Genomic DNA, 16,998 nt, shown 5'->3' with positions numbered 1-16,998 from the left:
ATCGCATCCGTGCTGCCTGCTGTGACAGCAGATTCGAATTGAATAGCAACGGTGCTAAAAGTTGCATGATATTTAAAAGCTACAAAATGCACCCACTCTGATCAGGGGAGGGATATTAAAAAAAAAAAAAAAAAAGGAAAAAATCAGCAAAGCTTTTTCTCAGAATCTTTTTAAAATATTAAAATCCCATCCTTCCCAACAGGAAAGCTTTTTCAGGCTAAGAGGAGCGACTGAACGGCATCTGATGATATCGCATTGACACAAGTGTCTAGAAAAATAGGGTAGGAATGTATGATCTGTTCTGAAAAAGGAACCCTAGCTAATAGGAAATATGCTGATGCTACTTTTAATTTCATGACTCAGGTTTGCTGCAAAATTGATAGGAATCTGTGTTTGAACTTGGTTACATTAAAACAGTTCTTTGCTTCTTGCTTTTTTTTCCCATTTGTTGCTTTTCTTTGCGGGGGTATTCTTGGTACTCTGGGGGCTCTTAGATGTTATTTGAAAGGACAGCGGAGCGGTCTTCCCTTAGAAAGTCTGGTAACTAGAAGAAATAAGAGGTTTTGCTTCAGAAATGTTGTGTACAGAAACCAATGGCTGAGCCCTTTGCTAAATGGGACGGTGCCAGCCCGCTGGCTGCCTCTCCGAGTTGCTGGACCAGGCTCATGTGTGTGTGTTTTTTCCTCACAAAGCAAATAAAGGGACAAAACGGAAGCTCGGGCTTGTCCTAGACTTGAAGGTGGTGGCTCAGGTGAGGAGGAGCAGGAGGGAAAGGCAGGGAGGTGTGAGATGAGGCGGTTCTGGGTCAGGGAAGGCCTGGAGGCCGCCGCCATCCCTCGCTCCTCTTGCCAGAAGGCTCTTGCTGGCACTGAGGAGAAAGGCGAATGCTAGGAAGTCCCTTCCTGAGAGGTAAATACCACTGAAGAGAAGGCTGCCCTGTAGGTTAGGGAGCACAAAGCCAGTTCTTGAAAGCTGGAGGCCCTAGGTGTAGCCCATGTCTTTGGTTCCTACCTAAACCATCACTAAAGCAAGGCTCACAGTTCCTTCAGGCTGTGTCAGTTCCCTCTCCTGTTTCCTCTCAATGGGATCAAGCATCTACTGGGCTCCTCTCCTTCCCTGTGCTGTTTCCTGGCCCAGGTTCCAGCTCTGATGAGTTATTAGTGTTGCTAATTTTACCTGATGCTGCTTCCTTCTCTTCTTGACAGGTTGTGTTTTTTGAACTCTTCAGCTGACTGATTGAGCTCTCTTTAATATTCCCTGTTTTACTTTGAATTCTCTTTGTTGGCTCTTGCTTTCGGTTGTTTTTCTTTAATCTTCCCACTGCCTCTTTTTCCTCCATGGTCGCTTCTGATGCCTCTTTAACCTGGAACAAAGCCAGAGACCATCAGGAGGTCATTGAAACACAGACGGTTGTTGGATTTTAAATAAGAACTGGATAATTTTATGACCATTAACAAGACTCACTGCTATGCAATCTAAAATAATAAGGGCAATCATATCTCATGGTTCAGGGAGTGAGCTGATTGCCTGTAGGGACCAAGGAGGTAATTCTCCATCCCTGACTCCCCCCAAAGTATCGCACCATTGACAAGATGTGCTGGAACAGGTCAAAGGCACGGAAGATGCAGATGCATGAGGAAGTATCAGAGTCTTTTTATCTGGGGATCATAGATTTCAGGCATCAATGTGATGGAAAATGTTTTCCAGGCAGGTGAGAGGCTCTCAAGTGTGGCAGATGAACCCTTCCTCAATCCCTGAGCATCGGCTGGGTCGTGTTTCCCTGTACAACTGCAGGCACATCACCTGGGGACGGTGGCTGGTTTGGCTGCCAGTCTGGTCCCCTAAGCACTTCAGAGAAGCAGTGACTCTGGAAAGAAATTCAGAGCGCAAACCTCTCAACTCCTCGTTGCTGCTGTCTGCAGGTGCTTCCCACTCCTGTCTGGCCACAGAATGAGGAAAGGGAGACCAGCTTGATACAGCAACCGGGTGACTCAGATCGCCTTGTCCCTCCTTCACCCCTTCTCCCATCCGAGGCCCTCCTGGCTCGTCCCCGCGCGCGTCTCTCCTCGGCTCGTTTTGGGAGTCACGCTCCAGCCCTTGGGGATGTACGTGATCAGCTCCCGCTCTTATGCCGCCGCTGCCGAGCAGAGCCACGCTTGATTGGCGTGCTCCGAAGTGACAGCTCCTCTTGCTGTGAGTCCTGGGAGGGCTACGAGGAACTCAGGAAGGAGGTGACAGCGGTGAATAAACCAAACCCAACTCAGCCTTCACCCTGGCAGCTGCACTGGAGGACTGTTAAAATCTCACCAGATAACAACTCGCTCCTGGATGGATCTACCCTGCAGAGGAAGACTGTCTTTAGGTAAGTCTTTAGGTAATGCAAGGACTTTGTTTCAATGCTATAGTCAGCTGCCCAGCAGCCCAGTATTCCAGACCTCAAGGTTTGGCCTTGGAGTGGATCCAGCAGCACCCACGTGTGTTTCCAGCCCGTTGCCAGGTCGTGTGATTCATCCCTCCATAAAGACAACCCACCATCATGTGCTGCCATTAGCTAGTTACCAGCTCCAAGGTGATGTTGAGGATTACAGCTTTAAGAAATCTCTTGTTAACTTACTCCAGCTCATTAGAACATGCGAAATATGGAAGAGATCTTAGGCCTGTTAATAACTGATTTTTAAGGAATCACTGCTGCGGTAAACGGTAATTAACAGCCTATAGCACCAGTTTTTGTTTAATTACACACAGGCAGAGCTGGGAGGCAGGCAAAGGTTGATGAGCAAATTCGGAGCCACCTGGCCATGACTCTCTAGCACCCAGTTTGTGACCACAGAGGGACTAGGTGGCTGTGCCATGTTGTCCCACTGGGACAGGGAGGTTTGGCTGACACGTGCTGGCCACTGTCTCCAGCTTCCAGGGGTCACATCTTGTACCCGTGTCCCTTAGGGCTGTGGAGCACTGGAAGGAACCACATGGGGAGGGCACTGGCTAGAAGGTACCTTCTGCAGAGTGGGGGTCATGGGTCTCCTGCAGAGTGCATGGGACATCCTGGCAATATCAGCTGCAGGCCTGCAGGACCCGTCACCTCTAATGGGCTGTCACTGCCAACTGTCCCACTACACCCCAGAAAGGCATTTTTGATGAAATGGAATTGCTGATGCTGGTGGAAATCTGCCTGGCATGGGATGCCCTGGCGCCAGCGATTCCGGCGGATAGGCTGTACCATGGGTTGTCCTGAATCCCCAGCTCCATGTCCACTGCCTTCCGCAACCTCATTCCTTCCGCAACCTCCTCCTGGTGGAGACCTCCCATCTCCCCACGCCGAGGTTGGTTCTGCACCACCTCCCTCTCGCCCTGTCATTGAGACAGTGCCAGGGTAGCCACGCGGTCCCGCTCTACCTGCAGGAGGAGGGCAGCTCGCAGGGATGAAGGAAAGACCTTCCCAGCGTGAGGAAGGCACCAGGTCCCTCCACGAGCACCATCCTCCCTGCGTGTGTCCTGTTTCCACTGCTACGTTTTCCTGACTTCACGGTTAACTCTGGCCTTGCACAGTCCCTGGGCCCTGTAACCAGTGTTAAATGTAATGAATGATCTTGTCCTCCTTGTTTGTCTCCTCTTTAGTGTAACACCGTAATTAGCTTAATTACCAACAGATTCTTTTTTTTTTTTTTTTGGGTGGGAGGGGGGGATAACTTAAAATGGAAATTAAATTTTGCATCAGATTTTACAGGCTGTTAACGGGAATCGAATAATCAAGCCTGACTCCAAGTCCTTGAAAATGAGTATTAAAAAAGGTCTGAATTTGCATATTCATGTTTTTAATAGGGTTCAGAAGGTATATTTGCAACTGATGAAAAGGATTAATTAAGCCTAATTTGCATAGGAAAAGCAGTTTAACCCTTCGCATCCTAACAAGACAGGGACTGACATTTTGACTAGTGTGGTCGTATACTACTTTCAGTAGCAATGCAATGTGTCTGGCCAAGACCAACATCCCACTGAGTATTTTGCTTGTGGTCCATGGTGACAGGACCTAGGGGCTCTCCAGCATCCCAGCGTCGCTGCAGGACAGTGATGGTCACATCCCAGTCCGGGACCCAGTGCCAGCGTGCAGCCTTCCCGCTGCTCCTCGGGCACGAGTGGGACTGCACAGCTTGCAGACAGCTCTTAAGGGATGATTTTAGTAAAGGCAAGTGCATTGCCTGAGCTGAACACATCAGGGGTGCCCGAGGGCTGTGTGCTGCAGGGGATCGGAAGGAGCAGGGATACCCGTACCTGCTATGGACACCCAAGACTTCATCTCCTGGTCTCGCCTCCATCTCCTTTTCTCAGTTAGGCTGGTGATGATCAGGGTTTAAAGGCTCTAAAGTCAGACCACGATGAGGCTCCTTCTGTCCCTGGGTGTTCCCAGCCATCAGGCACAGCTCAGCTTGGAGGGCACTGCACCTGCAGACCAGGAACCCTGGCGACTTCTGGGTAAGAGTTGCAGACTCCTGCCCTGCACATCCCGGCTGGCCCTTCCAGCACTGGGAAAATAGCAGGCTCTGTCCAATGGTGACCTAAGGAAATATATTAAAAACCCAACTCAATCCTAACCGTACCCTTGAAGGCAGAGTGGGGATGTGACACCTCCCAGTGCCCTACAAAGCCCAAAAGAGAACAGTGTTGAGTCAGAGCCTGAATCTCACTAAAAAAGTAGGAAAAAATAAATAAATCAGGCATTCATTTTGCTTCAGCAGGTGGTGTGCCGCGTTCCTCTTGTAATGCTTTGGTGGCGTGTGTTGCTAATTATTTTTCGGGTGGAATTTGCTGTGCACAGCGCATGGGGTTCATTAGACAGAGATGGCTTTGAAGTGGCGTTTGAAATTAATGCTGGCATATGTAAATGTTTCTTGTGCCATGGAAAAGATGGATATAAATGATGCATGAGGTCCAGCGAGAGCGATGCTTTCTTTGTTTATACACACCCATTGGGCTTCGTTATGCCAGGAACTGGCAGAGGAAAATCAGTGGTGTCTCGCACGGTCCATATATCTGCTGCCCGGCTGTACGTGACATTTAGCAGAAGGTAGCGACGTTAGCACGTTGCATCCCAAAACTCCCCTGCTCAGAAGTCTGTGCTAGAGATCGGCTGCCATCTCTGCATTGAGCGTCCTCCCCAAGTCCCTCGGACGCCCGGGAAGATGCATCCTGCACTGTAAATCATCGAGGTCCCGACCTCCTCTGCCTCGCGCAGGCAGAACTCCTCTCTGGGGAGACACGCTTAGTGGTAACACTGGTTTAAAGAGTCCCTGCTCACATGCTCTTGTTCTCACCCCTGACTCATCCTCCCAGAACAGGGGTTATGGGGCCGTGCTAGGAACTGAGACAGAAAACACTTCACTTTTAACATGAAGGAAACCTGAAATAGAAAGGAAAGGTGAACACAGGCACAGCTGAGAGGGCAAGAGGCTGGGGGAAAAAGACAGGAGAACATTAATTCCTCCAAACTCCGTCTTCTGGTTGCGGCACTGCTGCTGGTTAATGTGTCCCAGGAGAGTCAAGCCCAGCTTAAGGTGCTGCTCTGCTCTCAGAGCTGTATTTCAACTCCAAGAGTGCTTTCAGAGACACATATTGTGCACCCCTTCCACAAAAAGGCAGGGCCCCGATCTGAAACCCAACAGTGAGGTGGAGGAATACCTCCCCAATAGCTTCTTGGAGCTATTTGCTGCAGCAGGGAGTTTGCCAGGCTGTGTGTGGGGCATTACCCTCTCCCATCACTGCCTGAACACCTCACTGGTGTGCTGGAGGCCTTGCATGGGCCATGGAGGAGCCATGGGCCTTGCATGGGACCAGCTGTGGAGCCAGTGTGGCTCCTTTCATGGAGATGCTCCACCAGCACAGAGCTGGGAGACCTGGTGCAGGGTCCCTGGGCAGCCCTTGGCCTTGCGGAGCAGTGCCTGGAATTTCAGTACACCAGGAAAGGACACCTGCAATGGAGTGACAGGAGCATCAGTTCTCAAGCCATGAGGCTGTTGAGGCCTCTGCATTTGTGGGTGTCTAAACTGCGAAGGGCAAGAACATCATAAAGTGGGTGTTGCAGGAGAAATTGTGTCAGAAATTGTGGCTACATCCATCAGGACATGATGCAGCCGAAGAACAAGCTGAGGGCCATTTACCAACCACCGAGGTGCCGTGTTGGCCACTTCAGAGTAGGCAGAAATGGACTTTGGGGTTTCCAGCCCCATGGCTGTGTGGTGGGCAGCGCGGGGAGGTGTCGTGGGTTTGGGCAGGCTGCTCTGGGTGTTGTTAGATGGTTGATGCTGGACACAGGGGACCATACCAAAACTCTGGCAGTTCCTGGTCTTCACAGGATTTACTGCTTGCCCTTGTGGCTGGACACGTGCTGGGCCGAAAGCTCCATTTTGATCAGAATTTCCTCATCCCAAACAATTTTACACAGCTTGCTGTTGCCAGAGCCCTTTGGCCTGGACAGGAAGAGCTTCCAGCCTTCAGTTACCCACAGCTAATCGGGGAGTGTGTGTGACACAGCTCTTATCTGCTCCTCTTCTGCTGCTGCCGTGAAAACAAGCTGGAAATTACTGAGGTGCAACGGCGTAGTCTGTTTTCTCTGCAGTGTTTACAAAATCGCTTGCTCATCAAACAAAAAGAATTGTTTGCTTTTTAAGTAAAACAAACCTAAAATACCTCCGTTCTTACTGCAGGTGGAAAAGCTGCCTGGTCCCTCGCTTCGTGCCTGGGTACTCGGTGCATCCCAGGGCATGAAGCGCTTGCTCCATCCATCAGGGCCTGTGCAGCATGTGCTGGTGTCCCCCTGGCATCACCGTCCTGGATCTGCTCCAGACAAATGCTAGCAGAGGAAGGAAGAAGCTGACCGAGAAGCTCTGACTGAATGTGCTGGAATTTTGTTGTATTTTCCTTCTTCCAACTGTTTATTTGCTAGCATGTCAGAGAGCAGCATTCGCTTCCTTGTTTCTTATTGAGAAGCTCAGCTGTGAAATAACTAAATGAACCATCCCTTCTTATTAGCCTTTGGACTTAGCAGAGAAGCAATCAGTTAATGGCTGACCAGGTTTTGAAGATGCTAAGCACATTAGAAGTGCTAAGTATTATTATTTTCCCTGCAATGTTTTATTTTTCCCTCTGAATACTCAATTTAAATAACCTTTCCAATTACATTATCCCGTTTCATGCATTCTGCTCCAATTAAATGCAGTGCCACTTACAATTCAGTCACCTCCTTGGTTTCCAGGTCTCTGCAAGCTCTGTCCTAACCTTTGCCTCAGTCCTGGGCTGAAACCACTTGTTCTGGATCCAGCATCTGTCTCAGCCCTGCTTTTGCTTCTCAAAATCAATCTCATCCACATCTGTTCCCCACAGGCACTTCGACCTCTGGCTTCTTCTTGCTCTTGCATATTTTTCTTTCTTAAGGGAAAAAACCTCTTGCAACCTTTCCCTTTTGCTCCCACTTGCTGCCACCTTCCAATGATGCTTTGGACTGTTTTTATTTCTTCTTCTTTGGGAAAGGGCAAAGATCATCTACCCAAAGGGAGACTTTGTGGCCCAGTGCCCCACCTGAAGTACCCTTTCTCATCTGAAAATCCCCAGCCACCTGTATCCGTGGCTTTGCAAAGCTGGCAAAGCCCCTCTGAGCTAAAGGATGGGTGGGACTGGCTCAGACCTTGTGCCCAAAGGTGCATTCAGCCTTTCTGATGGCTCTGGAGTAGAAATAGGCTTGGGGCAGCCGTGCATGCTGCTCTCTCCTGCCTTCCTTCTCCAGTGCATCTTAGAGCCTTGGCGACTGCATGTGATTGCCATTTAGGAGCAGGGATCACCCTGTAAGGCTGGAGAAGGCTGTGGAGCAGCTCTGGGGCTCGTCAGCTGTCAGCACTTGAAGGATTTCTCGTGTTTAGGGTTGCCACATTTCTGCTGGGATTTCCCAGGCAGAGACTTATGTGTGTGAACTCTGTAGTGGGTGGTAGTGTTGTCACAGCCAGAATGATCTAAGAGTATAATAGAGATAAGATTTGTATGGAGGGATAATGTCTCTTATTGCAACACCTGAGACGGCTGGATAAAGAACAGGGGAGCTTTTGGGCAAGCAAGGTCTTGTCAGCCTGAACGGAGACTGTTGCATCCAGGATACTTCAGACTGACAGCAGTGGATGGTTCACCCAGGACTACACCCTGGCTGCTCAGCCAGGGGTTTGCCATGTCTGCAGCCCCCTGAAGCTGCTCTTCCAATGCTGCCTGCCCTGCTCCAGCTCCTCAAATCTCACTGCTATGCAGCTTCTAGGTGGGAAAGAGGGACACTTTGGGAGAGGCAGATTTTTAGTCCTAACTGCCGGGAATGGGAGTCTTTGTGGCACAGCTATGAGTGATGTGGAGGAGATTAATTAATCTGGCTGCATTTTGTGACGAGCACCACAGTTTACTTGTGAGATCACAGCTTTTGTGGTACCCACAGAGGCCTCCCGCCGGTCAGATGGGCTGCGTAGCGCTTGATTGCAAGGGCACGTGATGCCCAAGGAGAGTTCTGCTGCATAAAAGCAATGCTGAGAGAAAGAAAAGTATTCAAGAGGCCACCAGCAGAGACAAGCTGTAGAGACAGTGCAGAAACTTCGAGGAGTCTCCTTCTCTGGAGATCTTCAAAACCCGCTTGGACGCAGTCCTGTGCCACGTGCTCTAGGTGCCCCTGCGTGTGCAGGGGTTGGACTAGATGATCTCTAGAGGTCCCTTCCAACCCTAAGCATTCTATGATTCTATGAGTCCCTTTGCTGTTGTGAAGATCAAGGATGGAGGAGGATGTTGAGGTGGACGCTGCAGTGAACCAAAGCTGAGGCCAGCTATAAGGGCAGAGATGTGCAAGGACGGACAGTGAAATGTTGTACAGGGCTTTTCACTTCCTTTAGCAGCGGAGAAATATCACAAACCCAGAGTGACCCCGGGAGATGAGTAAGGCAACACGCTGGACAGCACTTGCGTAGTTTAATGGTGAAGATGGACCAGGAGAGAAGAGCTCATTAGATAAGGGCATTGCACAGTGACAAGAGGAGAGGATATAAACCATGAGAAATATGATAAAGGATAGAAACGGAAATCTTTTAGTCCCCAAGAAAGCAAGATGGAGTGCATTAATGAGCTCTTTAATGGGGAGGCAAGTAAAGGTGAGCAGCAAATGGCTATTTCCAGGCGGCTGAGCGGAATATGAAAAAAACAGATGTTGGTGGGATGTGAGAGGCCATCAGCCCATGCAGGAACATCCGAGCACCCAGTGTCATTAATGTTCCTGTTGAATTATTAAACAGACATACACAAACACAGAGACTTGGCAGGCTCTTTGATTGCTCTGGAAAGATGGAGAAATTCCAGAGGGAGGGAAACAGACACTTAGACCCCCCAGTCTGGACCAAATTAAAGGGCAGCAAAGCTAGTGTAAAGCATGGCATCCTACTTTGCCTCTCTCCACATGGTGAAAATCTGCATCCCTACTATTGTGTGCATACTCATCCCTTACATGGAGGAAACTGTATCTAGAAAATAAGCTTTCCCTCTGGATCAGATCATTTTACTTCAATAAATACTGGAGGGAAAAAGGTAGAAATCAGCATATCTAGTGTTCCTGGGTTTAAGAAAAGGGCAACAGAGTGTCACAGAGAAAGAATTCAGAATTCCTGATAAAATTGCTAGCATGAGCAAACTGTGAATTTGTGTTTCAAAAGGCTAAAGTGAGTTGGAATCAGCCCTGGATTAAGAGACACTCTCTGTTGATTGCTAATGAGCCCATGGAAGAGGTAAAGCTGCCCCTGCAAAGCTCTGAAGGTGACATCCAAATGACCAGCACCGGCTTCTTGGTGGTGCCACTGATCTGTCTTAGAAGAGTGAGACAGAGGATACAGTACAAAGAGATGTGATAAATCAGAGTGGAAGTAAATTCAGATAAAAGCTAAGTCACTGCTACAAGCCACAGGAAAGCCAGGCTGGCTCCTCCTGCACCAGCTGGAGACGCTCACTGCTGATGTAGCTGCCTTGACCAGCCCGGAGTGCCAGCTGGCAGCAGCGATTTGGTGGGGAAGGAGGTGAAAGGGCTGATGTGTTGTTTTGAAGAACAGTTTTGTCTCCAGATATCTTGAGGAAGAACACGTTTGGGATCCATAATGGTAAGCCTGTGGTTTTACATGGGTGAGATGTGGGTATGATGAGCGCTCAGAAATGTAAATAAATTCTGACCTGGGCTCCCAAACGCCCCTCTGCTGCTTCCATCCCACTGTCCCCCGGCTGCACAGGAGCAGAAGAAGAAACAACACACCCCCAACGCACGAATAAGGGGATGGCCACCAGCTCCAGTGCTGGCAGGTCCCTTCTGAAAGTCCCTGTTGCTGTCAGGGTGGCAGCTGAAGTGCTTCCCAGCCTCCTGTGCTGAGGCAGAAGTTTGGCCAGGTGGTACTCACCAACCTTGGAGCAGCCCAGGTTTCCCTCCTGGATTTTGCGCTTTCCGCAGACCATGTTTTGAAATGCACAGAGACAAGTTCAGCTTGTGCACCAAGGCAGGTGGGAGCCATCGGGAATGCTGGCTGTGACGTGGTGTGTGTCTGTAGGGAGATGTGTTTCTGTCCTAACGCATAGACTTAAAAATGTATTTTTATATATTTTTATATATTACAGTCATATCGTATATTTATTTATATATTATATTTATCTATATTATATAGCTGATAGGATACGTGTATATGGGCTCTAGATGTGACACAGGCTTTGCAACCCACAGCAGCCTCCTTGTGGGCTCTGGCCTGGAGCGAATACTGAGCTGAGGATCTGTCTTGCTCTCCCACAAGAGTCTGCCCGTGTTTGATGAGAGATCCTGGGGATGTGATTAGAGGGTGTTTTTTTTTTTTTTTAAGTGATAATTCTTGATTCTTCCTTTGTAGAACAGTTGTTTAGACATCAGCCGTTTTGCAACCCTGAGAAATTCAGCAGGATTTCTATCAACTTTCTGTTAACCTAAGGGTTCTGTGAACCCTTGCCTGTGGTCCCTGCACAGTCCTACCCGGGGAGGGAGGTTTCCAAGCAGTTGCTCCCTGAGGAGCATGGACTGAGCTGGGAAGGGGATGAGGGAGGGTGGTGCTGGGGGGCACTGGTTAAAGGTCCAGGTGTGGGGAGAGGGCCCAAGGAGCGCAGCAGGTAACTGGACAGATGGGCATCTGGGGAGCACAAGCCCTGGGAAGCAGAGGTGGAAGCAGCTGTGTCCCCTCAGCGCTGCGCCCAGTCCCCGTGCAGGTGTCAGGTCTCCTCGTGGCGGCTGCGGCAGCTTCTCCCCAGGAGCCGATACCTCCCGGGAACAGGCAGGACGCCTCCCCACCGGCGTGTTTCTCTCCGCATGGCTCAGGGCAGAAGCGGTGCTGGATCCCTCTGCTCCGTTTCATTGCCGCAGGGAAACAACTGCTTTCTCTTAAACTTGCTCCCGGGGCCGCGCTGCTCACTGCCTCGCTGGCCTCATGGGACACGGCCGCCTGTCCCGCACTTCAGCACAGCTGCTCCTGCTTCTTCCAAGGGCTCACACTATCTCCTCGTCCTTGCTTTTCATTCCCTCTCTCCCTTTCTCGTCCTTCCCTCTCTTTGCTCCCCTCCCTGCTCTCTTGGGGTACACTCGGAGCTGTGGGCAGGTAGGATCAGCCCAGCCGGGTGCAATGTCTTTCCTCTTCGGAGAAGCAGGTTTGGCAGCTGAGTAGGAAACCAAACCAGCCTTGCAGGGAGGATGTGGCCTGGTGTCTCCACACACCCTGGGCTGTTCGACTAAGGGCTCATTTGACCTGAGAGCTCTCTGCACCACGGCCATGGCTTCTCCATGCAAGGATGGAGCACCTGGAAACCCATGAAGATCCCTATGGACAGGGATATGGAGCTACCTCTCCTTGGAGCCAAAAAGGACCAGGGCTTTGCTGCACCTGCTCCTCCACACCTGCAGGGATTTGTGTCTGGAAAAGGTTCAGTTTTGAGAAGCCAGTGCTGCTGTGTCACATCTCCTGCACTGGTTGGTCCCTTACTAGTGAAATCCTGGTGTGAAACCAGAATCGGGCTCTGATATCATCTGCCCCCGCTGTTCAACACCACTAACAACTCGGCATGGCTCTTACCCTTGGAGCTAACAGGGCTTCACAAACAGGCAATTAATTAATGGAGCCTCCCCAACCAGCCTTCCCCCTCAGAGCCGCGGGGAAGTGTTTTGCAGATGAGGAGGCAGGGGCAGCGAGGTGTCTTGCCTCGGGTGCAAAGATGAAGCTGGTAGTGGTGCCCTGATGGACAGATACACTTCCTTCAGGAACCCCCGAGCCTGAATCAGCCTCTTCCCCGCTGCTGTCTGCAGCTCTTCCAGCCCTGGAACCTGTCTCCGATGGCTCTGCTTCCTGCTGGCCAAGGGCCGTGTCTCCAGGAGGCTGCACTGGGAACATGGTTGTGGCTCCATGTTTGCTTCACTGCAGGTACCACAACCAGCTAGGCCACAGGGATTATATGGGGCACTTGGAGGAGAAGAAACCCGCCTTTACCTCATGAATAGTGAGGATTTGGTGGGGAAATAGCCCACCTTTTCTTTTGAAACCCCACTAACGGTCTGTAGTCTGCACAAATAGCTACGGGGAAGGAACAGGCGCGTGGCCCATCCTGCTCCGTGGCTGCCTGGCTCAGCTCCTCTTCAAGGAAACGTAACCTTTTGCAAGGATACCTGTCAAAATCACTTGAAATATTGACATAATGGGATGGGATGAGGCTTGTTCCTGGGCCCTAGTGCTTGTCTGTCTGCGCTAAAGATGTCCATGCAAAGAGACTGAGATGCAGCAGAAACTTTGGTAGCATCAAGGTACCGGCAGGGTGAGCCAGGGCAGTCCTATTTTTTGCATGATATGCATGTGTAATTTGAAGCCTTACTCCTTCCCCACTGTTTTTTTTTTTTTTTCCAGGATTTTTTTGCTTTATCCCAATTTGGCCTGTTCTTCACTACTCTGTTTCATGCCCGAAGCAAACTCTCTCTTGGTGGGAGGTGGGCAGCAGCTTTGCATGGGGGCGTGAAGATGTGTCCTGAAGGTTCCCTGTGCTCCGTGGGGACAATCCCTCCTCCCCACTGTCCCCAGCGACGGGAATTATTTGCATTTCCTGTGGGAATGTGCCTTTTTTCTCAGCACACTTGGAAGCGGCAAGGACTTGGACACAGACAAGTAGTGGAAGCAACCAAACCCAACCCCATAGAAACCCGCCACCACCCCACCACAACCATCCCACCAACCAACAAACCTACAAAAGAAAAGTCCTTCAAACCAAACTCCATCTCTTTCTCTAAAATCCATGATTAAAACCTGATACAAACAGGTGAATATAGATATATATATATATATATATTTTTAGTAGATGTAGTATTGTTTTTTTTTTCTCCTCTCTCTTTCTCATTATACAGCAAACATTGCAAATATAGAAATTTTCTCTGTACAATTGGATGACTTCAGTTTACAATGCAATGTGTCGTAAAACCTCTCAGTGAGTGAAAATGTGAACGAGCCTTCAACTGGGTAAAAGTCTAAACTGGAAGACTCCATTTGCAAAAACAGCCCAAAGGATGGATCTCCTTCTGGTCTTTTTTTTTTTTTTTTTTTTTGGTTTTTGTTGCTGTTTTTGTTGCTGTTGATTTTGGAAGGGAAGGAAGGAAGAACACAAACTGTTCACAAAGAATCCACAAAATCACGGAGTAGGGACTCATGCAATGCAGTACTGGGAAATGCCAGACCTCAGCTCTCTGCCTGCTCTTTCTTTTTATGCTGAATTTTTTCTTTATTTTTCTTTTTTTTTCTAAAAAAAAAAAAAGGAAAGAAAATTTCACTCCACAGTTTGTTTGATTTTTAAAGTCTTTGTGTTCAAATTTGGTGTATGTCTCACCAGTGTGAGGACATTTTAATATTTCATTTTATATATTATATAGAATATTTATAGATTTCATAATTTGTTCTTTTATTTTTATCGATTCATTTATTTTTTGTTTGCTTCAAAGACAGTCTGAATAAAAATAGCTGCTGCAGATTTCTTTTGGTCCAGTTAGTGTGTTAAGTCACGAGTTGTTGTGAGGACTCAGGACTTTTGCTGGGCAGAGACGCCCTTCCAGTAGTCTAAGATGTCGTGAAGATCCTCGTCTTTGGCAAACTGGACCTTTTTGCGTAGGGCATGGCCGGCTGCCATGTACTCCTCCTCGTCTTTGTGCCGCTTGCGGTTGAGTTTGAAGCGCTCCCAGATGCTGTGCGATGGTTTGCAGGTGTACTCGGGGCTGGAGGTGTAGCTCAGGTTGTGATACTGAGGCGAGAGCTGGGAATAGGCCAGGTCTCTGGGACGAGGACGGGTCAGAGGCTCCAGGATGGAGGGTTTTCGCCCTGACATGGTGTCATGCTGCTCCCCTTGGTGCGAGCCAGGATACGAGTGCCGGTGTTCGCTGTACTGCCGGATCTTCTCCGCCTCTGCCCGCAGGATGGCCGCGGCCGGTGTCACAGTGAGGATGGTATCGGTGGTGGGGGACGTCTTCTCTATGTATTTGGCTTCTGATTTGTGGCCTGATCCCTCGGAGCGGTAGGACCTGGGGCTACGAATGGAGCCGCTGGAAGAGGTGCTGGAGCGTTTGGGGGCCGCCTCCATGCTGTGATGTCGCTGGAGTGGGTGGTTGTAGCTTTCCTTGTAGATGGGGGACAGGAATCCGTGCTTGCTGGGGATCTGCTCTGACAAGAGCACCAGCTGAGGCTCCGCAGTAGAGACTGCCCCTGATTTCACCCCTTGGAAGGAGGTGGACTCAGATTTCAAGGCATCGATGCAGTTGTTGATGATCTGATTCACCTTGTCCACCTCCTTGGCAATGGTGGAGATCTCAGCCACAGAGCCCTGGGTGTCCGGCAAGGAGAGCTCGCAGTCTCGCCTCTCGGGCTGCTCGCCTGTCCTCACCTCCATGTAGTTGCCCTTGGTGGCCTTGGGGGTCTCACTGCTGTCGATCAGCTTGTACTGTTCAACCTCTCCAGCAGAAGGGAGGTAGGGAATGCGGGTCACTGTCTCCCCACCCAGCATCTGTCCTTGGGACAGCTGGGTGATGCTGGTGGTCTCCATTTCTGGCCCGTATTTCAGCTCAATGATGGTCTTCTTCATGCTTCCAGGGGCCTTTTTGTGCTTCTCCTCCTGCTGGCGCCTCTTCCGGAGACAGTAGTAGACAACACCTAGGACAATTACCATGCCAAAGAGACATCCCAGGATTGTCATGATATAATGAGTGGCAGTGGAAGGGGTGGGTACTGGCTCCTTGCGGTTGGGCCTGGTGGGCGTGATGGTGACGCAGGTGTGGTTGTACTTGGAGTATTGGTGGACTGAGACCACACAGTAGGTGTAATCTCTTTGTGCTACTAGGTTGCTCACGGTTATGTTCTCCTCCTTCTTCCTGAGCTTGGTGATCATGGAGGAGAAGCCATTTTCAAACTGGGAGAGGATGTACATCTTGCTGAAGGGGTAGGGGATCTGCACGGTGAGGACGGCTGAATTGTGGTTGAGATGCTTCACCTGGATGTTGGGGCGCACCTCTGTCTCCCCAACAGGCGTGAAGAAGGAGAACTGTGGGGTCGTGCCATCGCCAGAGGAGCACTCCTCTTCAGAGCACGGGCTTTCGGAGGGCGCTGTGGTCACTTGGTACCTGGGAGGGATAAAACGAGGGATCACAGTGTAGGAGCCGCCGGTGCACAGGGAAGAGAGCATGCTCAGAGCATTGCGATAGCCAGTCCGGCCTTGGCCTAACAAGTAGTAGCCAGTGTAGTCTGGTGGGGAGTCGCACTGCATCCGGTCATACGTGCGTGTCATGTTGGTGAAAGCCTCCAGCCATTGCAGGAAGCCAAGGAGCTCACAGGAGCAGTAAAAGGGGTTGCTGTAGAGTTCACAGACAGAGAGCTTGTTTAGGCCCCGGAAAGTGTTGCTGTCGAGTCTCTGGATCCTGTTCATGGACAGGTCAATGTTCACTATGTTGGGGCACTCCCAGAAGGCATTGGGGGTGACAGACTCGATGAGGTTGGCCTGGAGATAGAGGTACTCCAGCTTCCCCAGGCCCCGGAGGATCCCCTCGGTGAGGTTCCTCAGGCGGTTGTAACCCAGCTGCAGCACCTGGAGGTTGAACTGTCCTGAAAAGGCACCGTCCTCGATGTAGGAGATCTCGTTCTTTGTCAGGTTGAGGTATGTCAGGTTGCCGAAGCGGCTGAGCGAGGCGTACTGCACGCTCTTGATCTTGTTGTCGTTCAGCCGCAAGTCCACAATGGTGCTGTTGATCTGCTGGGGGATGGACTCGTAGGGGGGCTGGTTTTGGCTGCAGATGGCCAGCCAGACGAAACCCTTGTCCCCCTCGATGAGCCAGCAGTCTGCCCGCACGCCGCCGGTGTGCAGGAGAGAGACGGCTGCCACGCACATGCACAGGGCTGACGTTGCGGCCCACCGGCGACCTGCCATCTGGAAGGGTGGCACAGAGAAGGGCTTCCCTGGTCTGCTGGAAGTGGGGAGCGGGGTGGGGGCTCAGGAGGATGGGGGTTAGTGTTTCTTCGGCAGCTTCCCTCTCCTCTCCCTTCTCCTCATGGCAGGGAAGTGTCTGTGGCAGAAGGGGACCTCGGTGGGCAGCCACGGGCCAGGCGCTCCTACCAAGGCCTGGGTGGCTGAGAGTGGTCCTGCATCACCAGGCCTGTGGCATCTTGCGGGGGAAGTCATGAAGTTAGGTGCTTGTGCTGAGGAGTCTCTCTGGCTCAGAGACAAGCCTTACGCTCGCTTTTTACAGTACATCTCCGTGTTTTCTTTTTGCTGCCCATCGTGACACTGGGCTCCATCTCCATTTGCCTCTGGATCTGGCTGTCCGAGCCTCGTCACTTGGTTTACCTGCACAAAACAAAAGCACAGACTAAATACAAAGGGAAGATAGTTAACATTTAGTGGTATTAGAGATGCTTTGGGGTGCCAAGT

At 50.5% G+C, this 16,998-nt stretch overlaps 1 protein-coding gene across 1 annotated transcript in view; it reads right to left on the bottom strand.

The window, feature by feature from the left end:
- Window positions 1–13,839: 13,839 nt before the first annotated feature.
- Window positions 13,840–16,998, bottom strand: part of ELFN1 (extracellular leucine rich repeat and fibronectin type III domain containing 1) — a 45,323-nt gene continuing 42,164 nt past the window's right edge. The window contains exon 2 of the mRNA XM_088529463.1: window positions 13,840–16,914. Coding sequence (XP_088385589.1) covers window positions 14,110–16,497 — 2,388 coding nt within the window. The 5' untranslated portion in view covers window positions 16,498–16,914 and the 3' untranslated portion in view covers window positions 13,840–14,109. The remainder of the gene's footprint in view (window positions 16,915–16,998) is intronic.

The sequence above is a fragment of the Tinamus guttatus genome, unplaced genomic scaffold (genome assembly GCF_059628265.1).
Source record: "Tinamus guttatus ecotype Peru unplaced genomic scaffold, ASM5962826v1 Tinamus_guttatus_pri_ptg000330l, whole genome shotgun sequence".
NCBI lineage: Eukaryota > Metazoa > Chordata > Aves > Tinamiformes > Tinamidae > Tinamus > Tinamus guttatus.
The sequence above is the reverse complement of the archived record's forward strand: the minus strand, read 5'-3'. Positions and strand labels throughout refer to the sequence as shown.